The following is a 25,073-nucleotide window of genomic DNA, read 5'->3' as shown; positions in this document are numbered from 1 at the left end:
GTACTATACCACCAGACTACAGGCTGTGAGACTCCTCAATTCATCCTCAGCCCTCTGACATAAATCCAACCCACATAAGTCAGAATCCAACCTTGTGATAGGCATTAAGAATAACTATGTAGAAATAGCCAATCTTCTCACTGATGGTTTTGTTTGCTTATGTGGATCATATAGAAGCATCAGTATTAAACTGAGACCGTTGTAGGGTTTTCAGCCCTGCTTTAATTTGCATGTGACTGGAAAACCTCTGGTGGACCCCTCCCTGAGAGTCACAAGGCATTTTAACACCGGACAGCAAGCCGCCAATTTGGCTGTCCTTTTTGCGGCTAGGTCCGTGCATTTAGACAGAGCGCGGCATATTGGGGGTCTGTTTTGGTCCGCCAGTATGACGCCTCGGAGGGTACACTTTTTGCCGCCTCCATTGCTATGTAAATCCAAGGCGTCAATGTGCCGGCAATTGCGTGACATGGGCGGAGGTGTCGAAGATGTGCACTGTTGTGCGAGCCACAGCTGGGAGTTTTAAAAGCAGGAAACAGCTGATCACAGCTGTCAGTTCATCACTTCATCCACGGACATCAAGATGAGCAACTGGAAAGCTGCTGAGATCAGGGAGATGCTAACCATCACAGCCGAGAGAATCGTCAATAACCAGATCACAGGGACTGTGAAGGATGGCATTTTGTACGAAAAGGTCGCCGAGGAGCTTAACCGACGTGGCTTTCGCTGGGAGAAGAAGCAGCCCAACTTCGTGCTTCACGTCACGTCACATGTTCACGCCTACCCCGTGCCGGCTTTTTTGAAAAAGAGGAATATTACGCCTCCGTTTCACAAAGACAAGGCGGCAAATTGCAGCCTTTACCTGGCCGCAAATGTGGCGCATATCTAAAAGGGGCTACAAAATCGCTCTCAACACACCAGGACATGTCTCCAGGATATCAAAAGAACTCAAACTCCAAATGGCAAGACGGTTTACTGCAGGATAGGGCACCCACTTATCTGATAAACTGTCATCAATTCCATCTCTTCAGACATGGCCCAGAGTTCACAAAAAAGTGTGAACTGCCCTCTCAGGACCTCGGACCCCGCGGTGCTGTGGCCTGTGTAGATGCTAATCTACATGCTTATGTGCTCACTCTACAGTTCTGTTCATCCAAGAGCAGAAGGAACCATCCTGGGACAATAGTGTGTTATTTTTAATTCTATGTTTCATTTCATTGTGCCCTTTCAAAGATATCAATGTATCAGAACACCTATGTATGCAATACTTATCAGTTGCCATTCATAACATTTCATACTGAATTAATAATGTTTATCATGCATTTCTGAATATGTGATATTGTGTTAATTCATATATTTGATATTTGTATCATTTAATCCTCCTCCCTCTTCATCCTCATCAGACGTGCCATCTCCTCCTTCCCCTGCAGCTTCGTCAGGTATGCCAAACTTTCCAAGGTTCAACGAGTGTAGGCTAGGGTAAGAAAACACTAGGCCCAAACTTAGATTTCCTGGTTTCTTTTTGGTTACTCTCAGTCTTCTCAGCTTTGAAAGATGCAAGTCTGTTTTAAGGTTCCTTTATTCACGTTCTATTGTGTTGCTGAGCACAGCTCCATTTACACCTGGTCCAACCCCCGAACCGCTTTGTCTTTGTGTAAAGTCAGTTTGACTATAAAGTTGTTGTTTGTGGTTTCTGTACATTTTACAGTTTGGTCATTTAACGCATTCTGATTTTGCTACGCTTTACTTGAATTACATTTCATCATGTCCCCTGAATTTATGTGTATTAATAGACCCACTGTTGTTATTATTATTAATATTATTATTATTGTACTGACTATGAGGTCATCTCGCTGGTCAAGAGATTAACAATAGTCTGTATAATAACCTTTATTAATGCCATATTAAACTAATATTTTGAGCTACCTTGTGACCAGCAGCAGATTAAAGCAGGACACCATACCCGAGAGCAGTTTGCAAAATAAAGTGTTTATTTAAAAATATTACCCAAAATGAACCAAAACAGTTGTCTGGGCGAGCAACACAGTGGGCTATTGGACCCAGAACTTCCCTCCCTAAACTAAGGAAAAAACTACATAAGCTAAACTGACAAATAAAGCCAAGAAAACAGGACTACCAGGGCTCCTTCCGAAAAAAGGGAAAACAAAAGACAACGGAACTCTATGTGGGTCGCAGATGCTTTGCCTGGAGAAAGAGAGCAGCATATCATCCAGTCTCCCTCAAATGTGGGCTGGCCCGCCAATCAATCAGCCCAACAGGAGCACCTGATAGGAGAGAAGACACAGGAATGGGGGAAGGGCGTAACAAAATAACATAAAAACGTTGTTTGATCGTGAAGTCTATTGTTACTCTACTGTTCTGTGGTTTATCAATCAAGCTTGCAGTCCCCTCCAAAACTACTGGAACAGTGAGGCCAATTCCTTTATTTTGGCCGTACAGTGAAAACATTTGAGTTTGACATCAAAGGATGAATATGAGACAAGAGATCAGCATTTCAGCTTTCATTTCCAGGTATTTACATCTAGATCTGTTACACAACTAAGAGGATAGCATCATTTGTAACAGACCACCAAATGTTTAGGTGAGCAAAAGTATAGCAACAGGTAGACTTCAAATAGATTAAAGTGAATAACACTTAATATTTAGTTGCAAATCCTTTGCTTGCATAACTGCATCAAGCCTGCGACCCACTGACATCACCGGACCTTTGCATTCTTCTTTTGTGATGCTTTTCCAGGCTTCAACACAGCCTCTTCCAGTTGTTGTTTGTTTCAGGGGGTTTCTACCTTCAGTCTCCTCTTTAGCAGGTAAAATGCTCAACAGGGTTTAAGTCTGGAGATTGACTTAATTCTAAAATCTTCCACTTCTTTCCCCTGATGAACTCCTTGCTGCATGATGAAGGACCTCCTGATCAGTTTGGTCCATCTCTCTTTAAATTGGCAGACAAAATGTTTCTGTAGACTTCTGAGTTTATTTTGCTGCTGCCATCATGTGTTACATCATCACTGAAGATCAACAAGCCCATCCCAGCAGAAGCCATGCAAGCCCAAGCCATGATATTACCTCCACCTTGTTTCACAGATGAGCTTGTGTGTTTGGGATCATGAGCAGATCTTTCTTTCTCCACACATTAGCATTTCCATCACTTTGGTAAAGGCCCATCTTTGTCTCATCAGTCCATACAACTTTGTCCCAGAACTTTTGAGCCTTGTCTCTGTACTTTTTGGCAAATTCCAATCTGGCCTTCCTATTCTTATTGCTAATGAGTGGTTTGCATCTTCTGGTGTGGCCTCTGTACTTTTGTTCCCGAAGTCTTCTGCAAACGATGGATTGTGATACCTTCACTCCTGCCCTCTGCAGGTTGTTGGTGATGTCGCTGACAGTTGTTTAGGGTTTTTACAGCTCTCACAATGTTTTGTCATCAACTGCTGATGTTTTCCTTCGTCTACCAGTTTGACATCTGTTGCTGAGTACACCAGTGGTTTCTTTCTTCTTCAGGATATTCCAAATGGTTGTACTGGCTATGGCCAATGTTTGTGCAATGGCTCTGATTGATATTCCATCTTCTCTCAGCTTCAAAATTGCTTGTTTTTCTCCCATAGACAGCTCTCTGGTCTTCATATTGGTTACACCTTTTTAATTATAAATGCAGTCTGCAAAGCTGAAACCGAGACATTCAGCGCTTTATTCTTTGAATAATCAATGTGATAGGACACACCTGGGCAGCAAAAAACACCTGTCAGTCACATGTTCCAATAATTTTGCTCACTTGAAAAATGGGTTGGTTCAAACAAAAGGTTAAAGATCTGTAAAAAAGTTGTGTAACAGATCTAGATGTAAATACCTGTAAATGAAAGCTGAAATGCTGATCTCTTGTCTCATATTCACCCTTTGATGTCAAAGATTATTGATTTCCTCCTAATATGACCTCTCGTCGTTGTTTATAATGCGGCAGATGATGGTGGTGTCATCCTCATTCCTCACTATAGAGTTCTCTTGATGTCTGGGAGTGCAGTCATGGGTGTACAGTGTGAACAGGAGGGGGCTGAGCACACAGCCCTTTGGCATTCAGGTGTTGAGCACTAACGTAGAGGAGGTGCGACTGCCAATCCGTACTCTCTGGGGTCTGCTTATGAAAGTCCAATATCCGTGTTGTACTGTGAGTGTTTAGTTTTCCAATCAGCTTCATGGGTGAGATTGTGTTGAATGCTGAGCTGAAGTCAACACAGCATTCTGATGTAGCTGTTCTTATTTTCCAGGTACCTGAGGACTGAGTAAAGAGCAGTAGATATGGCATCCTTTGTGAATCTGTTGGTTTTTAATCATACTAGTGAGGGTCCATGCTGGCAGGGATGTTGTCTTTGATGTGCTGGAGAACCAGTTTCTCAAAGCACTTCATAAGGATGAGGGTGAGCACCATAGGGTGGTAGTCATTAGCCCTTTTCACACAGAAGCCCTTTTCACACTTAGACTCCACATTATCTCAGCAGCAAAGACTCGCCAATTCTCTGCATTTGTTTGTTCACACAGAACCAAGCAGCTCCGGCGTGAAGCCGCACCATGGTGTCAATTCATACAGCACACTGGCGCTGCAGATCTAAAAGAGGCGTGATGGTACACATCATGATGTTGACATCTATGTGGTTTCCCCCGGTGTCCTCCTGTTAATCTAAATGTGTACCTGCTGACTGTTTATAATCATATGGATGCAGTTATAATGTGTTGTGATTGAGATCCTGACCCATCATGCATCCTGGCAAGTGACAAAGTTATGCTTTTTGCTCTAAATTACATAATTACATAATCGCCATCAGTGAACAGGACGCTGTCTGACTCTTTCACTCGCGGGGAGGGAGGCTGTTTTCTGGGGGAAAGTTCAGTGAAGTCTCGGTCGGGAGGGCTGACCGTCATTGTGAGACAACAACACAATACTGGAAGGAGACAAACACATGGTGATTTTAAGTTCTTGCTGGGGACAGACACTGTTTTTCGGGCAGAAAAGTGACGAAGAGTTGGTAGGACAGACAGGATGACAGAGGCTTTTCCACTTATAACTGTGGTATTTTTTTCCTCATGTAATTTGCCAAAGACACTACCAGTTACCACATTACTGTTGTTTGGTCATGTAATGTTGCTTTGTAGGACATGTCTCTCTCTTTTGTTGAGTGAAAGAGTGTTTAGCTGTCAGACTGTGGCAAGGCAAGGCAAGTTTATTTGTATAGCACAATTCAGACACAAGGCAAGTGCTTTACAGGGGCATAAAAATTACATTACAATATAAAATTGCATTTAAAATACGTTAAAAACCAGCAGGACGACATCAAGAAACAAAACATTAAAACAAGTTAAAGTCCGTGTAAAGCAAATTCAGCCATTTTCTTCTAAACACATTAAATAGGTTATAAATGTATTTCCTTAAAACATGTAAAAAGCCATTCAACCATTTAGAATTTAATTATGGAGCTAGGCTGCCAAACTGTGTTTCAAAATTTCTGTGTTCAGGATTTAATGGGCGGGTCAGAAATCATAATTGATTAGCATAAACCCCGCCCTGCTGCGGAAGCAGTATAAATACATTCAGTGCATTAGCTTTGGTGGTTTTCCGCTAGCTCGAGTCTCGGATAGCATCCTTATGCTAGTTTGCAGCTAGCTAACCAGTCATGTCTCCTCCACGTAGCTCATGCATCTTTCCTGGATGCCACAGTGTGCAGGCCAGGGTAACGGCTCAGTTAGCCTATTTAAGTCTCCTACCGAGACAACGTAAGGAAATGGTGGATCGATGTTGTCAAGAGGAGCTACTGTGGAGAGTTCAAAATCACCACCAACACCAGTCTCTGCAGTGTCCACTTTACCCCCGATAGTTACAACACGGCCACCGGCATTATGTGCCCGCCACCGGAGATAAGAGCACCTGCTGTCGGTGGCGGGCACATAATGCCGGTGGCCGTGATGGTAGCAGCCGCTGTCGGCGGGACGGAGAGGATCGGTGGCGGGCACGTAATGCCGGTGGCCGTGATGGTAGCGGCCGCTGTCGGCGGGACGGGAGGTATTACGTGCCCGCCACCAGTGTAAGTGTGTGCTTATGTTATAAATATTGTATTCGTTTAATTAAATGCATTTTGCTGAAGGTGCAAATCCTGAAAGTGATTTTACATCGTGCATCCTGTCATGCCCATAATGTTAGCAAATGTTATTGCGTTTAATCATGACATGATTTGGCCTGATTCCCTGAGCGGAGTCCATCTGACAGCACAATGATAATCCACAGGTAATATTTTATGTGCACCAATATAGCTATGACAAGGAATTATATGTAGACTGGGGTTTAAATTAATGGGAAATAAAATACCATTCTGATGGAGACTGTGAGGAACGAGGCTGAGCACAGTCAGTGTCGGACTCAGAGTCAGTTTCTGGCTCTGATGGCTCAAACAGGTAGTGCTGGGTCCTTCAGACGATGCTGCTAGCACTAGCTTCCATTGTTGCTAGGCTACGTCCTTGTACACAGAGGGCTCCCCTCCCGCGGTGGGCGTGGTTCCAGCGCCTCTAACTGACACGCCCCCAGCGTTTCACAGCAGAGAGAAGTGCTTGTTTTTCCATGATTTTGAGACCTAATTTTATATACTTAGCAATTTTTTTAATCTTTCAAATTTGGCTCAGGGGTCAATGATACATGTTACTGTGGTGTGACAAACTCATAACACATTTTTTTTGCTGCTTTACACGCACTTTAAGAAATAGGAAAGAAGGCTAAAGTAGAATAGGTTTAAAAGAGACAAGACTAGAAAATAAAAGTCAGAGTGCAGTTCAAAGCCTTAAAATTGCCTCAGTGAATAGCAGTGGCAAACAGAAAGGTCTTCAGCCTTGATTTAAAAGAGGTGAGAGTTGGAGCAGACCTGCAGTTTTCTGGGAGTTTGTTCAGTTTTCTGTGGAGCATAATAACGCTGGCTTGCTTCTGCTGCGGCTCTGATACTACTTCCAGAGGCGGATCAGAGTCCAAGAGAAACTGTCCTCCCTCTCCACATCTGAAACTTTCAGACAGACGACGATGCAGAGAATCAGTGCATGATTCCTGCACTCAAAGGGCAGTGTGAATGGGGCTATTAAGACTAGACACAGCAGACTTTTCAGGTACAGGACAATGATGGCTTTCTTAAGGCAAGAGGGAACAGACTCCACTAACATCACTTAGCTGATCGGCACATGTTTTTACTGATGGTTTGACCCTCTTTATCAATCAGTAAGTAGGCAGAAGAAGGAGATAAATATGATCTGATAGGCCAAAGTGAGGATGTGGGAGGGCTTTGTCAGGAATATTTGTACACACATGGTCCTGGATATTTCTTCCTCTGTTGGGGATCTGGACATGCTGGTGGAATTTAGTTAAAACAGGTCTGAGGATTGTTTGATTAAAATCACCAGCTACTATGACAATTCCATCTGGTTGTTTAGTCATGTTGCTGATGATGACATCACACAATTCCTGCAGTGCATTTTTTTAGTTTAACAACAATAAAAAAAAACAACTATTGAATTCTCTGGGCAGACAATATGGTCGACATCTTAGCATCAGAAATTCAACATCCTGTGAACACTGTCCATCTACTCTGACAGTGTTTGAGCACCGAGCATTAATCATGTAGACACAGAGCCCTCCTCCTCTCCTTACACAGTCCTGTGTCCTGTCGACTCTGAACAAGGTCCATCCATCCAGTACAATAGCACAGCAGTCTCTGATTTCTCATTGCTGAGTGAGCCTCAGTCGCACGTACATCTGGGACAAAGGAATACACTGTTTTTTACACAGAGAAAGAACTTAATGTATAACATTTGCTGAATTTACAGGAGGCCCAAATATATTTCCACTTACACACAAGAGTGAGTGATTTTATAATGGATTCAGGGTAATTTCTCACCCTCTTCATCTCCTTGACTGTTGTTGATGTGGCTGCTTGGACTATAGTATGTTAGTGTTCAGTTTGTCATCTGCTGTAGTGCAAAATTGAAATTGTTGTTAATAACTATTATTTGCAAGTTATCCTGGCCATTAAAATTATTACAAAAAAATGTTACCTTTCCGCACTGTTTACAGTGATGTCATTATAGGGTTATATGTTAAAATTTTCCAACCGGCCACCGTCAGCCCATCAATTGGCAATTGCTGATATAGTCACGCAAGTGTGCGCCAGCACTGCATGCATTTTAAGCAAATGCAATTATGGAAGATCTAGTTGCAAAAAAGAAGACAAAATCACCAGTTTGGGAGATTTTATGTTTTAAACCGGACATTATCGGCAAGCCAAAGGACCTAACTGAAGCAATTTGCCGTGTGCTCATCAGCTCACAGGGATGAAGCATGGTGCACATCTGAAGAAACATCAGACGTCTGAGTAAGCATCAGACTCCTGATAAAGCATCAGACGTCTGATGAGGCAATGCTGCACATTTACTGCTCGTCAACTTGCTCAGGCAACTTGCACACAAAGCCCCCAGGCGGTCTGCCTGCATTGTTTTTGCGCTGGTCAGTGGTGGTCCTCCTCGACTCTTTTCTAATCACAGTAAGAAAACCACTGATTTTGCCCATTCCTATTTTAGGCACTTACAGCTTAATCATTTATTGAGTGAAATTTTCCAGGAGGTGCCCCATTAATTTTGCAAAATAAAATGTCAAAAATAGACCAAAATATTGGCTCCAACAAACCAACTGGCGATGGGTTGAGCTGAGCCTATCATTGATAGATGATATATTTGTCTAATTGCCCAACCCTATGTCTTTATATGGACTGATCAGGCACGGAAAATAACCATCCACAGTCAGTTTAATTTCAAATGACCTGTGTCCATATAGCATTTTTGGATAGTGGTGGCTTTCCTCACAAAAGCTGCAGCAGAGTAGATTATATTTCCTATTGAACAGATAACATTACAATAATGCCAACACAGAGGAAAGCTATCTGAAAGCTGTTATATAAATATATTTGAATATGTTATAAATTACAAATTAGGTTTTTTCCCTCGTTTTTGTGATTATATTTCTTGGGAAATGGGGAATCCCATTTCCCCGATTTAAACCCTCATATGCATTGATATCTCATCCTTTATGGTCTTAATGATTCTTTTTACTATATGTCTACAAATGAGTGTGTAATAGTTTCTGTTTTATTCTACATTGCTTTATCCTATTTTTGACCATGTATCACCTCACACGTGTTGAGAAAAAAACAGCTTGTTCATCGTTGCAGTGTATCACCTCCCGGGCATGTAGCTACTAGTTTGCTGGCCAAAACTTAGCATTAGACAACAAGATACTCACTCAGTGGCCATCATTCCTCTTGGCCCTAATTGTCTTGTTTTTTTCCTAGTTTATTTTTGGGATCCTGAAGAAGGTCTCTGGCACACCTCTACGCAATCCAGTCAGCCACAGTATGTAAGAAAAACTGCCCACACAAAAATGTATTGCAGCAGAAATATTCAGTTTCTTTGGCATCGGAGAGCAATATGAGCAAAGGCTTCAACAGTTGCTGTTTGTTGACCATATTCTCGAACACTAATCTAGCTGCGGCTTGGCTTCTCTCCGCTGGATTTCTTCAGCTTTAAACTGCCTGAATATATGAATCAGCCAAAACACTGTGAAAAGTCTCCCCCTCGATAAACTCCTCCTTTCTCATATTAAATGATTTCGCTTTTCACTTTTTTTTTTTTCACTTGGAGGCCTTGGCGGAGTTAGAACCCTTCTGGAGGCCAAGCAGGAGGCCTTGGCGTCCTTTGTAGTATTTCGGCTTCGAAGAGACAGACAAATTATGTATTTATTTTACACTATTATTACTTGATTGCAGAATGTGCAATATTTAGATGCTGCTCCTGATCCTGACACATTTCAGTGTCGAATTGTTTACAGACATTTCCAATTATTCTCTTATTGGAATTTCTTTGTCATTTATATTATTATTAGAACTTAAATCACAACTGTTGTGATAATTGTGTTTGATTGTTTTATGTTCCACACCAGTTGAAAAAAATAATAAACACTTGTTGGCAGCAATTAGTTAGATTTTTGATTTTATTTTGATGGTATATCAATGTGGTAATGCTCTATCTCATGTTTTAAATCTATTACACAGTAAATATGACCTTTATTGAAAAATTGCTAATTGAATCACAATCACAATATTGGTGAGAAAAAGCGCAATTCAATTGTATTCCCAAACCGTTCAGCCCTCGTCGGAACCCCTCTGGATGCCGGGCAGGAGGCTGGCGGCGGTGATGTCGACTGGACTGTGGACTGAGGGCTGGGATCAGGAGTAGGCTGGGCCACTGACAGATGACCGGGGCAGGAACCGCCTGGGCATTCATTGGGGAACCCGAGGCTGGTGTCAGCCGGGCCAGTGAGAGGGAACCAAAGGCTCATTTCAGCCGGGCCACTGACAGGGTATTAGAGGCTGGACAGGTTTTGACCAAACCAGGGGCTGAGGGGCTAGTGGCTAGCTGGCTTAAGGCAGTAAGGCTGCAGGCTAACAAAACCAAGCCTAATACAATGGCAAGCAGGCTGGTTGCTAGCAGGGTTGGCTGGAGGCTGAGGTGCAGACTGAATGCAGGAAATCTGGGGCTGAACTTGAGCTGATAGCTGGGAATCTGGGGCTGAGGCTTGGCAGGCTCCATCCTAAACCCTGCATGGGAGCCACTGGAGGAGTCCTGAATGGACAGCATAATCTCTCTAACATGAGCAGTCATGGAGCTTCCAACAACCTTGGCTTAGAGAACATTGTTATTTCAATTTAATCAACAGACTTACATTTGTGTTCAGGATGTTTAGTCTTCTTAACTTGTTCGGCTTAATACTGTAAGAAACTAATATTACTAAACAGTATTAAAAAATACTGTGGTCGCTCCTCATTACCCTCCCTTGTACTGGAGAAGCTGAGGGCAAGATATGCCTTGTGTCCACACTGTTGCTGAAGGCATCATGTTGTATGGGTTGTCCATCAGTTCATCCGTCCATCCATCTATCCCATCTCCTCTGGAGGTAGTATCAGAGCTGCAGCAGAGGCAAGACGCCGTCTGTGTGAATGGAAAAGCCAGAGGCGCGGAACAGGGTTGTGTCAGTCTGATGGTGTTCACAGTCTGACAGCTAAACAGATCCTCACTCATCAAATAAAAGAGAAATGACCCACACTTCAACCCACAAAGCAAACTTTACAGGACCAGACAACATTAATGTGGTAACTGGTAGTGTCTTTGGCAAATTATGAGGAAAAAATACTGCATCCATGCGTGAAAAAGTGTCTGTCATCTTGTCTGCATTTCTGCGTCACATTTCTGCCTGAAAAACAGCATCATGTCTTTGTCTCCTTCCACTATTGTGTTGTTGTAGTTACTGTCTCTGACAACTTGCATTGAAAATAAATCACTGCGATGGTCAGCTTTCCTGACTGAGACTTCAATGAACTTTCCCCAAGAAAACAGCATCCCTCCCCGCGAGTGAGAGTCAGACATGGTCTGCTATTTACTGATGGCGATTATGTAATCATGTAATTTAGAGCAAAAAACATAACTTTGACACTCTCCAGGATTTATGGTGTGTCAGGATCTCAATCATAACACATTATAACTGCATCCACATAATTATAATGTTTAGATTAACAGGAACACACAGACGTCATCATCACGACGTGTATTGTCACGCCTCTTCTGGAGCCTCAGCACTGGCGTGCTGTATGAATTGACACACTGGTGCGGCTCTACGCCGGAGATGCTTGGTTCAGTGTGAACAAACAAAGGTGGAAAAATGGCGAGCCTTGGCTGCGCCGATAATGCAGAGTCTCTGTGTGAAAAGGGCTATTGATTGGCAGCGGTCACAAGATACCACCTGTTTGGAGGAGGGGAAGGCACACTTTGGCTCTACTTCAAAGAAGGTCCGTCGTGGCATGGCTTGGCTCAACTCGGCGCAATAAAACTGGTGATGGAAATGCAAATCGGCACAGCTCAGTTTGACTCGGCGCAGCCAAAAGCATTTTGAAGTTTTTTAAATGTCCTGTCAAATTGTTTCCTACAGGCTGCCTGATTTATCAATCCTCATTAACCTCAGTCACTGTTGACTGTAGTGGTCTGTAATTGGATGTTTAGCTACATCCTCTCTGTGCCATACTTGGAACAGTGTTCCAGTTCCATCTAGTGGTTAAGTGTAAAAAAACACTGTACTTTACCATATACTGTAGATTTATACCATTGAATCAGGATGCAGAGTTCACACCGTGGCTGCAAATGTAATTGAAAAGAGCTAGATAATACCCACCCCCCACACAGACAAAAAAGAAAAAACATGTAAAATGTTTTATGTTATTTTTAAAAAGTAACCGTTTGTCATTTATTTGTATACTTTTTATTTGTATACTTTTTTTTCTCATTTCAAACAACCTTACACAACACTGCTTCTGGCAATATATTGCACCCTGAACAATCTACAGTACTCTACAGTCCTACAGTACTGTATAATCATTATCCACAGTACTGTATAGTCCTCATCTACAGTGTTGTATAATCATTATCTACAGTACTGTATAGTCCTCATCTACAGTGTTGTATAATCATTATCTACAGTACTGTATAGTCCTCATCTACAGTGTTGTATAATCATTATCTACAGTACTGTATAGTCCTCATCTGCAGTGCTGTATAATCATTATCTACAGTACTGTATAGTTCTACAGTACTGTATAATCATTATCTACAGTACTGTATAGTCCTCATCTACAGTGCTGTATAATCATTATCTACAGTGCTGTATAATCATTATCTACAGTACTGTATAGTCCTCATCTACAGTGCTGTATAATCATTATCTACAGTGCTGTATAATCATTATCTACAGTACTGTATAGTCCTCATCTACAGTGCTGTATAATCATTATCTACAGTACTGTATAGTCCTCATCTACAGTGCTGTATAATCATTATCTACAGTGCTGTATAATCATTATCTACAGTACTGTATAATCCTAATCTATAGTAATGTATAGTCCTTATCTACAGTACTGTATAATCATTATCTACAGTACTGTATAGTCCTTATCTACATTACTGTATAATCCTAATCTACAGTAATGTATAGTCGTCCTCTACAGTACTGTATAATCCTAGTCTACAGTACTGGATAGTCCTTGTCTACAGTACTGTATAATCCTTATCAACAGTACTGTAATGCAAGTACTCAGTGATTCACCAGATTTTTAATGATCTCATCCTCTGCAGCTCCCCTGCAGGCTGAGGACTAATGAATAGTCATGTAGGAGAGTAATTTGGCTGTAGAGAATTTCTTGAAGTTTGCACAGCATCTGCTAACCAGTGTGTACAGTTGCCACAGATACTAGAGCAGAAATCAAACCTGTAGTATCAACCATAAAGTTTTATAAACCGCATGTCATATATCTTGTATGTAATATCTTGCAAGCAGAATCAAATTGTTATCAGGATATTCAACCTTCATTTCATGAGAATACATTACGAAACACAAACTCCAAGACACTAAACGAAATAGGGACAAGCAGCGGCATAAAATAAGAATAAACATTCGAATTGACTTTCCAAGATGTAAATCTCTGATGATAGACAAATGTTTGCACACAGGCGCTGAAGTGTCCTGCTTTCTGCTGGAAGATTACAACCGACTGTAATATATATTTCCCTCTGCTGCTAATAGTACACAACCTAGATAATGTACAATGTATTAGTGGTACATTAGTTTCGCTGAAAAGAAATACCGCCATGTATAACGTTAAATATTAGCACACCGTAGCCTCAGTTTGTGCCTCCCAGAGAGCTGTGGTAATGTAGCATTAGCAAGATTTATTTGGATTTTTTCCTTGTCTGTTGCAGTGAGACAACACATGGAGTGATAACTAACTAAGACATTTAGGTCTGGGAGTGTGCTGAAGACAGTCAGAGTTTAGTGTGACAGATAAACTGAGGAGAAGTCCGCTTATTACCAAGTTAATAAATTCTGTGAATATTTTCACTGCTCCATAATTTCTTTTTTTTTTTTTGAGTTACAACCTATAGTTTTATAGACTAAATAACTACATACAAATTCACCTCATCACTTGAATTAGCAGAAATACTCAACACTGTTGTGGACGAGTCCATATTTAGAAAATTAGTTTCTTGGGCCAATGTAGCTTCTGGAGCTTCTGGAGCTTCTCGTCCATCTTCAGAAAAGGAGGGGTGAGTGAGGGAGTATGTAGAACCTCATCACTAGATGCTGCACTGTACCTTTAATGTTACGCTCGTACCTCATGTGCAATAAACAAAGGCCTCTCCACAGTCTCCGACACAAGCATATACAAAGGTTAACAGCCCCTGAAGATGTATAATTGAGAACTCACTGCGCCTATTATTTTTAAAAGAGTAATGGCCAATGGGGAAACTCCAACATTTGTCTGGCCAATTGTCTAACATCACTCACTCAGTAAGGGCATTGTGACCCACATGTGAATCCGGACAAAAGACCATCACCTGCCTGGTTTCTGAATGTGGGCAGTGCAGGATGTTTGTTTGAGGAGTCAGCCACAAGCATGTCTTCACTATTGGTTGAGGGTGTGACTTTGCAGGTCAAGTTCACCAAAGTTGAACTCCATGTAAAGCCAGATATAAATTTTCTTTGACACCAGATGTTAATGTGTCATTTGCCCATTCGCTTGCATAGAATGGAAGTGAATTTGCAACTGTTGATTTTGTGTATGTGTGCTGTAAGTCAGGGACAGTCTTTCATGTTTATAGGGCTTGCCCCGCTTGCTACGTTCCAGCCAATAACAACTTGTAGTTGCCAAGAATACCATATTCTTCAATCATGCATGCTTATGGTAGAAATCACTCTACAGTAGAGTCTACAGTATGGTGGAAGTCACAGCCGTCCAAGCAGACATTCAGGAGGCATTACATACTGACAGAGAGATAGAGACTGGCCGCTGCATCTACATGCCAGCAGGATGTAACATAATATTAACTTCCTGTGGTTTTGTAATTTTCACCTTGTATGCACACATTAGCACTTCAGCTGGGGCTGTGATCTCTTACCTGGGCCTAGTGCCAGATAAGATGATTGTGCAGTGATCAAGCTCCGCACACTGTAGTGGGTCTGCCAGTAGGCTGCTTGGCTAATTTTGGATGTGATTTTGTGCTGGTGAGGGTTAGATCTGATGATGATTGGCATTAGCTGTGATTAAAATGTTTAATTCTAACTATATGAAAGAATGTACAGTAAGTAATTTTAGCTTTTTTGTAGTTACAAATTCAAGTTGTAATATGGATGTCCTGAATGTAGAGACTATGCAAGAATGTTTATTTCAAAAGAACAGTATTACGGAAATCACAGACTGACTCATTCTCAATTATATTCTTAGGCTACATTTGAACAGTGTTTGACCTCCTGGAGGAGATTGTGTGATTAAAATATAGGCAGAGCATCTCTGATTATAAATTCCATCCAAATTGGCCCTGTCAGTAATTTCTAGTGCTAGTGCCCTAATTAAGACTCCAGCATCTTGTACTGCAGAGTAAATACCGAATAAAAATAATAGCAGCCCTGTGACAATTGCCATGATCTTTTGGCTGTTGCTTCCATAACTGTGAGTAAATATTGTAAATCTACTATGAGCTCTGGCTGTGACTATACCATTCGCCCACGGTTTGACATGTACCTCGGTTTTTGGATCACAGTTTTGGTTCGATACACATTTTCTGCGAGGAGAACAAATGAAGCTACAATATTAATTCAAAATGTTCTCTTCATTTTGCTTATGAGCAACAACAAAAATCGTTTTACATTTCTGATGTATTGTATCAGAAACTGTACTGTCAAGTACATAAACATACTGTAAATAAAAACAGTGTTGAATGTGAAAGGTGGCTAAAGTGCCTCTTGGCCTTGACTACTGGTATAATAAAAAAGAAAAATAATTATCAACTATCCATGGTGATGTAGTGTAACATAACCATAATACCATAAATAAGAAGTTAGTGGTTAATGACAACTGGTAATAAGTACTGAGATATTAAAGAATCTAATCAAAACGTGAATGAATCATAAATGAATGGTTAAAACGTGTTGCTCTGCACTAGTTGATTGAACATGCACCTATGGATTGAATTGATGATTAAACTACTGAATTGTGTTGACTGGGAGTGAAATATAACCACAAATTTAAGAGTGAAATCATGTGACTAAATACCACACTTTTAATTATTGTTGTTAAAAGAGATGCAGTCAGTAGGGCAGTAGAGCATATCATGGAGGAGAGACAGCCGCAGCACAGGGAAGGAAAGGCCACGAAGCAGATAAGACAGGCAGGGAAAGTCCGGGATAGCAGTTGCAGAGGGACATCAAAGGGTATCCCGATGTAGAGGTTGTGTCGAGCAAAAGGACATCAAAGGGAATGCCCAATGTCGACCAAGGCAGACATGGGGGGGCACATGTTTAGCCACGTGCAGGAAAATACCTGAGTCAGCAAAATTTGATACATAAACAAAAGGAAGAGCCAGGATTGGATAAGCCATGGTGCCCAGCCCCGTTTTAGTGAATAAAAGGAGTATGTTTTGTATTGAGAAGTTGGGTCTTATCTGATAAACTTTTGTCTGTAAGATCTCATGTTTTAATTGTCGACAATTAAACATTACTGCACTCAGCTTTGGAGGACTCCTACAGATTATTTCCTTTGTATTGGTGACTTTTTGAAACTCTGAAAAACCTTTTTGATTAAACAAAGATTAAGAAATCGAGACACGACAGTGACTGCAAAGCTCTGATGATTTAGCCAATTCATCTTCTATGCCTTTGTGTGTCTTTTCATAGAAGTCAGGAATAACTTTGCTGCTGAAAAAGGTATGAGAGGGCAGAACATGTGGATCATTTGTTTTCATTAGGTGACAAAACCCTACATCTCTCACCACCAGAAAGGGCACCCCTACTATGGGCCCACCTAAGCATACAACATACAACCCTGATTCTATTCGATGTTCACGGTGCTCTGTGGGCTGTCCAGCATTGCTCCGCTGGTCCTCCCTCCACCACGGCCTCAGGATTGTTCGCCGCCTGGCTCCTGTGTTGCCCTCCTCTGCTGCTGTGGTCTCCCCTGGCTGGTGGCAATGTTGGATGGTCGCTGCTCCGCCGCTGCTGGCGTGATCTTCGGATGCTCAGCGCAGGAGCTCCTGGACCTCTGCTGTCGTTGTATGCACAGGGCCTCCAGACTCAAGTTTATTATTGTCTATTCTTTGTTTTGTATGTTACACTTTGTTTAGCGTCCTTGGGTACCCTGAAAGGCGCGATATAAATTAAATGTATTATTATTATTATTATAATTATTATTATTATTATAAGAAAAGTTGGAATGCTGTGTAAAATGCACATAAAACAGATGCAAAAAACAGTACAAAGACAACATATATAATGTTTCACTTCATCACTTCATGTTCGGATTTCTCACCAGAACATGAGAACAGCAGGCGTGCACTGGCTGGACTACTGGACCACAGTACGGTAAGACCACAGGACCAGGGGCAAGTGGCGATCCCAGTCCTGCTGGCGTCTACCCCTACTTGCTCCATCGGGGCCCCCAGCAAGGGTTACATGCTGCTATTCCGACATGCTGCTATTTAGACAGTGACCTCTAATTGTCGGAATAGCGGCATTAAAGTTATTTTTCAAGCGTCCCACTATTTCGACATTGTTTTTTGTCATTGTCGGAGACACGTCGGAATAGCGGCATGTCTAAATAGAGACATGTCGGAATAGTGGGATGTCGGAATAGCGGGCGGACCCCCCCAGCAAGTACTGCTGCAGTGGGGCGTGGGAGCGCTGGGTTGGTCCCTTCTTAGCGGTACAGGAGTCACAGCAGTGCACATGTAACTCCACGTCTCGTCTACAGCCAGGCCAATAGAAATGCCCCCTGAGGCAGCGAAGGGTCTTGGAGTCGCGGCACCAATAGTTGCAAGCAATTGCTCCCTTGTCCAGGAGCATGCCACCTCCAATACAACAACCAGTCATGGACCTCAAAGTTACCCCATTGGGAGTGGTAGGCTTTTATCTCAGGGCCTTGTGTCTGATGGCGGTTGTAGTCAGAGAGATAAGATGGCGGAGAGCCAAAATGGCAGTCACGCTCTCTTGGACGGTGACGTCATGGAGTGTTCCATTGAAAGGACTACAAAAATGGCCGAAACGTGACTTGGAGAAGTCACGCGTGGATACAAATTCAAAAATGATAATGATTTTGCTGAATCATGTGTCTAGAATTCCAGAAATGGTGGACGTGAATACGCCACCTAAAGCTAGTCGAACGAATGCACAAGATTTGAACAACGGCAATGGTTACACCAGTGTTAGCTTCGTGTGCGCTTTGATTGCACACAAGATGAATTTGGAAGGATAGTGGCCTACTGTTCCACAAAAGGTGGTCGTGCTACCACGAGGCGTCCGTCTCTGAAATCATAAAAGGGAGATATCACAAGACACACGTATCTTATGTTATAGCGAGGTCATCAACCATAAGTCTCCAACAGGTCGCCCATGAGATTACGTGTGTGCTTGCGTAACCCCTAATATGTGTGTACATGTACATGTGGGTTAGTTAGAGAGAGAAAGAGAGATGAAGACAAAGGGCTAACGCCCTTAGCAGCAGCTAAGCTAACACTTCTGCTCCACAGAGTGGAAAGGCTCAAATCAGCTCGTGATGAGCGGAAAGGAGAAACAAACAGCATGTTTTACAATGTAAAACTAACAGCAATTAAAGAGGGACACAGCAGTCCACAAACTCACAAACAACGTAGCTCACAAGCATGCAAGACACGCTAACTTCTAGTATCTGCCCAGACACTAATTAAGCCTCACTTGTAGTCGTGTCTTCCTTAATCCAGCTTGCTTCCTCGGCGTGGATTAAAGGCAGTTGCAGCGTCCTGCGTTGGCTGTTAAGACAGTGTAGTCGACGTGGGCATTAAGAAAACGGGCAAAAGCGGGTGTTTTCTGAGGAAAAATCCTCCTTCTGCAGGCAGGTAAAGAGAGGCTGGTTGCACAGCATCTTTTCTGGATCAGGAGCGTGTTTGGTGAACACGGGACAGTTTTGGCTCGTCCAGCGAGATGAAAGACTGCGGCCTAGGCGGTTAATCCAAACGTCTGGGTGCTCCCTTTGTGTTAGGGTTGCGCAGACGAAAGCTGGTGCTTCCCGCAACATGTAACATATGGGACTGCGATGAAATGAGTCTGCAGCTGTATATATCTTCTCCGGTCGCGGTGGAAACTGATGCGCACAGGTGCACTCACAGACAATGGGAGTTTTCCAACCTGGGGGGACTGTGACAAGCAGGCTCCACCTTCTGGACATTAGGGTCAGTGCACTTTCCTTTGTTTACTAGGCTTCATTAGTGCAAGGAGGCCGCATTTAAGCGTTGCGCTACACGCGGCCGATCTGATGTCAGAACCTTGTGGACGGTCCCAACACCACCCATCCAAACACTGTTGTGGACCAAGTACACCCCCTCATCACAACAACACTACCCAATGGCAGTGGCCCCCCAGCAGGACAATGTGCCCTGACACACACAAACACTGCTCAGGAACAGCTCGAGGAACACAATAAAGGGCCCAAGGTGTTGACCGGGCCTCCAAATTCCCCAGATCCCAATCTGATAAAGCGTCTGTAAGACGTGCTGGAGCAGGTCTGATCCATGGAGGCCCTACCCCCCAACATGCAGGACCTAGAGGATCCACTATAAAACACCCTGGTGCCAGACACTACAGGACACCCTCAGAGGTCTTAAGTCCATGTCTTGACAGGTCAGAGCTGTTTTGGCTGCACAAGGGGAACCTTCACAATATTAGGCAGGTTGTCATAATATTATGCCTGATTGGTGTACATACAGTATAATATATATAATACTGATTAAATGTCTCTTGGCCATTTTCACTTCAATTAGATGCTTTTGATATCCATCTACAAGCTTCTGGTCGTCCTCTGGCTAAATTTTTAACCACTCATTTTGACAGAATCTGTGAAGTTCAACTAAATTTGTTCTCTTCCTGGCACAGACTTGTTTCTTCAGCACAGTCCACATGTTCTCGATGGGGTTCAAGTCAGGACTTTAGGAAGGCCGTTCCAAAATCTCAATTATAGCCTGATTGATCCATTCCTTTACCACTTCTGATGTGTGCTTGGGATCATTGTCCTGTTGGAACACCCACCTGCACCAAAGACCTAATCTTCTGACTGATGATTTTAGGTTTTCCTGAAGAAATTGGAGATAATCCTCCTTCTTTATTTTTCCATTTACGTTCTATAGAGCAGCAGATCCTCTGGCAGCAAAACAGCCCCACAGCAAAATACTACCAGCACCATGCCTGACAGTAGGTTTGGTGTTCTTGGGGTTAAAGGCCTCACCTTTTCTCCTCCAGACATATTGCTGCTCATTGTGGTCAAACAACTCAGTTTTTGTTTCCTCTGACCGCAGAGTTTTCCTCCAGAAGGTCTTTTCTTTGTCCATGTGATCAGCAGCAAACTTCAGTTGAGCTTTAAGGTGCCTCATCTGGATCAAGAGCTTCTTTCTTGCACGGCAGCCTCTCAGCCCATGTTGATGTAAAACACACTTGACTGTGGACACTGACACCTGTCTTCCAGCAGCTTCTAATTCATTGCAGACTTGCTTTTTGGTGGTTTTTGGTTGACTCTTGACCATCCTGACCAGTTTTCTCTCAGCAGCAGGTGATAGTTTGTGTTTTCCTCCTGATCATGGCAGTGACACAACTGTGCCATGCACTTTATACTTACAAACAGTTGTTTGTACAGTTGACTCTGTGACCTGTAACTGCTTTAAAATGGCTTCAAGTGACTTTCCTGACTTGAGCTGAGCTCCTTAGACTTTTCCATTGTAGTGTTTGTGGCTAATGGCTGTATCAAACAGGTCCTATTAAAATGGACCCAGAAAAGTCACCAGCTGTTATCAATCAGAGTCACTCAGAAGAAGTTAATTCACACAAATAGATTCACACAACTTTCTATAATCACCAAAATTGATTGTTCAAGTTACTGTATGTATATTTTTGATCCAGCAGATTTGGTCACATTTTCAGAAGACCTATAATAAATTCATTACTGAACCAAACTTCAGTAGTATGTGTTCCACTCATTCATCACAGAAAAATGAGAGCTGTAGAAATCAATGGAACTGAAGACTGCCATGATATACATGTTCTTTACCAGTGTATGTAAACTTTTGACAACGACGGTATGTAGGTAGATCCAAAGAGAACCAACATCTTCTGTCTCCTCTTTGAGAGAAGAACAAAAGTCCAGCTGACTTACTGAGTGAAAGTGCTCTGCCAGTAGTGTATCAGACTGCAGGTCAATGAGTTTGAGCTGAACATCACTGGGTGCATTATTCACACTGCAAGTGAAGGGAGATGAAATCATGTGCATTTCACTCTCAACTGTTTTGAAGTCTTTAAGTCACCTTGAAAACTCAGCATACAATGCCCCTAACACGGATGAGTACCTGCGGAGGTTCAATGTTGGCATGTGGGCGCTAATGCTACCCTCCAATTGGCTTGAAAGAAACTGCAAAATTCTCATTAAAGCCTTCACCAGGTTGCACATTTCATGTGCAAATAGGCCCTTGCCTTGCAGTCTGGTATTTAGTTCATTCATTAGTACAGTCACATCAACAGCAAATGCAAGATCTGCAATCCATTCTGCATCTGAGAGCTCTGGGGTGTCCTTGCCTTTCTTCTTAAAGCAACACTAGGTAGTTTGGACTCATTACTACCCCCAGCTGGTTGAGAAGCGCAATTATCTGTTACCAGTGTCGTAAATAATGTCGTTGTATGAGCATCCCTGAGGAAAATGAATACATGTGAAGCCAGCGAATCACAAAATCGTCTGAAAAACCTCACCCGAGTGCCAACAACAAGCTAGATTCAGAGATAGCAGTTGGTAGCTTGTTAGCATATAGGCTGCACAGCACATTAGCATGCTAGAATTATTCTCATACCGAGTTGGTTATAGTGATTGCACCGACTAAGTTACTTCCAAAACACGACGCTTGGGCGTGAATGTGTTTAGCAACGTCTGAAAATATAGTTGACGTTTTGTTTGGTGTAATAACTACAACCAACTCGGTACGACAACAGTTAGTAGCATGCTAACCTTACCGATAACAACAATAGCCTAACGTTAGCTCCCGACCACACTGTTCAACAATTACGTTGATTATCTGCATGAACTAAAGAATCTGCAACTTTTCAAGACAAGACGTTTATAGTGTTTTAGTAAGTTAGTCATCGTTTACAGTCTCTACATGAAAACGAGCAAGCTATCGAAACGGACAGCATTAGATAATCTCCCGGCTTTATTATGGTTATAAACTGTGGACAAATAGAGCCCCAATGAACACCACATAACAACAAATTACCTCAAAGTAAAGGTCGGTAAGATAATGAATATGTCTATATGTAATATATGACTTACAAATCCAGTAGCATCAAGGCTAGGTCGCCATCAGTCTTTCTTACTCAGCTCGCGCCACTGAGTGTAAGCTAGTCCAATATTTATCCCTGTCCGGGCTCTGTTCTATCACTTTCTCTTTTTTTTTCTTCGCCTCCTCAGACAATACCTTCTTGGCTTTTTTAGCTGGCTCGGCCATGGCGTTGGTTTACGAAAAATCCAAGTAGCTGCTGGCTAAATCCACCGACGAATAAACGTGTGACGTATGCCATAAAGCAGATCGCACTAGATGCCTTTACGTCAGATAGGTTCCTACCCTATCTTCCCGATCTGGGAAGTTACACAGTGTGGTTGCTGCCGGCACGACCCCCCTCAGGCTGCAGAGACGTCACCATTCATCCTATTAACCGTTTTTCTACCACTTAATTGAGTTTAGAAACATTATTTTAAGGTTGAAAAACTACCTAGTGTTGCTTTGGGTGTGTGTTGGGTGTGTTTTGAATCCCCCTCCAATGTGTTTTGGTATTTTTAGGATCTTGCCTGTCAATAAGTTATAATTTTTGACGAATAACTTAACTTTTTTAATACAAAAAAATTAAGCTGTCGCTAAAAGGAAATGGACTACAGTAGAATCTGGGTCTTTTGTGTAATCCACCAAGTTTGCCTTCTGGTGTCTAAAGATTGATGTAGCTCCTTTAAGAACAGGGCCATTTGTAGTGAGTGGAGAGTGATGGTTGGTGGCTGAGCTCAGAGCCGACAGCTGTCACTGGAGCAGAAGAAATGTTAACAGTTAAGTTGTCTAGGGGCACTAAATGTACAGTACAGGTTACAGTTTGACCATGAATAAACTCTGTAGCTCCTCAATACGCAAGAACACCTCATGTCTGAGTAACAACTATTACTATCCCTGCTAATAACCAATGCTTTTGTTATCCATGCTACTGACGTTAATCATGCTGAAATGACAGTGTCTGGTAGCAATGGTATAACATCCGACTATTCCGGACTTTTCCATTCAGTATGCTCAGCAGCATTTAGTTATTGCCTCCATCATGTTTAAAAGCTGCTGTGGACGTAAGGTCAAGGGGTGTGATAGAGTGTGATTAATCTGTTTTTTTTTTTAAGTGTCATTTTTTCTGTAATTTACATTTTTTTGTAAGCAGTAGTAACCAGATAGTGATGGAAATATGTTTTTTTATATTCACATCAAAAGTTTGACATCTGTCAAAGACTGTCCATCCACTTAGACTGCGTTTGAGTCTATGTAACGATATATCTCCCACGCCTTGCTTGATTGGGGTCCTGTGCCCTGTTGGCTTGGAAAACAATTTTGCCCATCGAGTGCAACAGCTTGATCCAGGATGTTGTGGCAGAAACAGGTCTTTGCACAACAGTCTCTGATTTCCCATTGTTTTGTCCATTTCATTATCCTGAAACCAAACATCAGCCAGTTGCAGCATTAACTCCAAGATGGATTAGCATGGCTCCCATCTGTTACTTCTCCACCCGGGGGTGGTCCGGCTGAACTGTTGAAAGGTGCAGTGGGCAGTGATCATCTCAAAGTCTGCTTCTCTTAATCCAAAATCTTTGATGTGTTAATGTATTAGTACATCTCTCCAAACCTTCAAGCCCCATTCACACTGCCCTTTCAAGGCGGGAATCATGTACCCATACTCTGCCTCGTCGTCTCTGTGAAAGTTACAGGGTCGGAGAGGGGGGGCAGTTTCATTCCACCTTTGATCTGCCACCAGGGGTAGTATCAGAGCCACAGCAGACGCTTGCAGTGCAAATGGAAAAGCTGGAGGCGCAGATCAGGGGTGTGTCGATCTGATGGTGTTCACAGTCTGACAACTAAACAGATCCTTCACTCATCAAATAAAAGAGAAATGACCCACAAAGCAACGTTACAGGACCAAACAACAGTAATGTGGTAACTAGTAGTGTCTTCAGTATCTCACATGAGAAAAAAAATACTGCAGTTATACATGGAGAAGCCTCTGTTATGCTGTCTGTCCCACTGACATTTCGTCACATTTCTTCCTGAAAAACAGCGTCTGTCCCCCAAAAGCAGAGCTAGGCAGCTCCCTCTGTTGAATGATGGTGATGATGTGATGCGATTTAGAGGAAAAAACTTTAACTCACTATGTCTCTGTCTCTTTTTACTATTGGGTTGTTGTAGTTACTGTCTCTGACAACTTGTATTGAAAATAAATCACAGCAATGCTCAGCTCTCCTAACCAGAAAACAGCATCCCACCCCGCGAGTGAGAGAGTCTCAAGGATCTCAATCACGACACATTATAACTGCATCCATATGATAATAAACAGTCGGCTGACACGTTTCAATCAATCATCATTTCCGGGGGAAATTTGTTAAAAAAAACAAAAAAAAACACGGATGTCAACGCTGTATGAAATGACACACATAAATAGCTTTATGTCGGCGCTGCCTGGTTCAGTGTGAACAAACAAAGGCGCCGTAAAGGTCGTTGTGGCGATAATGCGGAGACTCTAGCCCATTTAGTTAGAAAATGCGCCACATTTGCAGCCAGGTAAAGGCTGCAATCTGCCGCCTTGTCTA

At 42.4% G+C, this 25,073-nt stretch overlaps 1 protein-coding gene across 22 annotated transcripts in view; it reads left to right on the top strand.

Annotated features, from left to right (window-relative positions):
* The window catches only part of dlg2 (discs, large homolog 2), a 355,738-nt gene that overhangs the window by 145,472 nt on the left and 185,193 nt on the right, over nt 1-25,073 (top strand). For 6 of the 22 annotated variants that reach the window (XM_084373900.1, XM_084373884.1, XM_084373898.1 and 3 more), the window contains exon 5: nt 1,401-1,436. The exons of the other annotated variants lie outside the window; for them this stretch is intronic. In XM_084373900.1, the coding sequence (XP_084230026.1) occupies nt 1,401-1,436 (36 nt within the window). The remainder of the gene's footprint in view (nt 1-1,400; nt 1,437-25,073) is intronic. 22 annotated transcript variants of the gene reach the window in all.

This window comes from Pagrus pagrus (assembly GCF_965226575.1).
Source record: "Pagrus pagrus genome assembly, chromosome: 14".
NCBI classification, from domain to species: Eukaryota; Metazoa; Chordata; class Actinopteri; order Spariformes; family Sparidae; genus Pagrus; species Pagrus pagrus.
The sequence above is the reverse complement of the archived record's forward strand: the minus strand, read 5'-3'. Positions and strand labels throughout refer to the sequence as shown.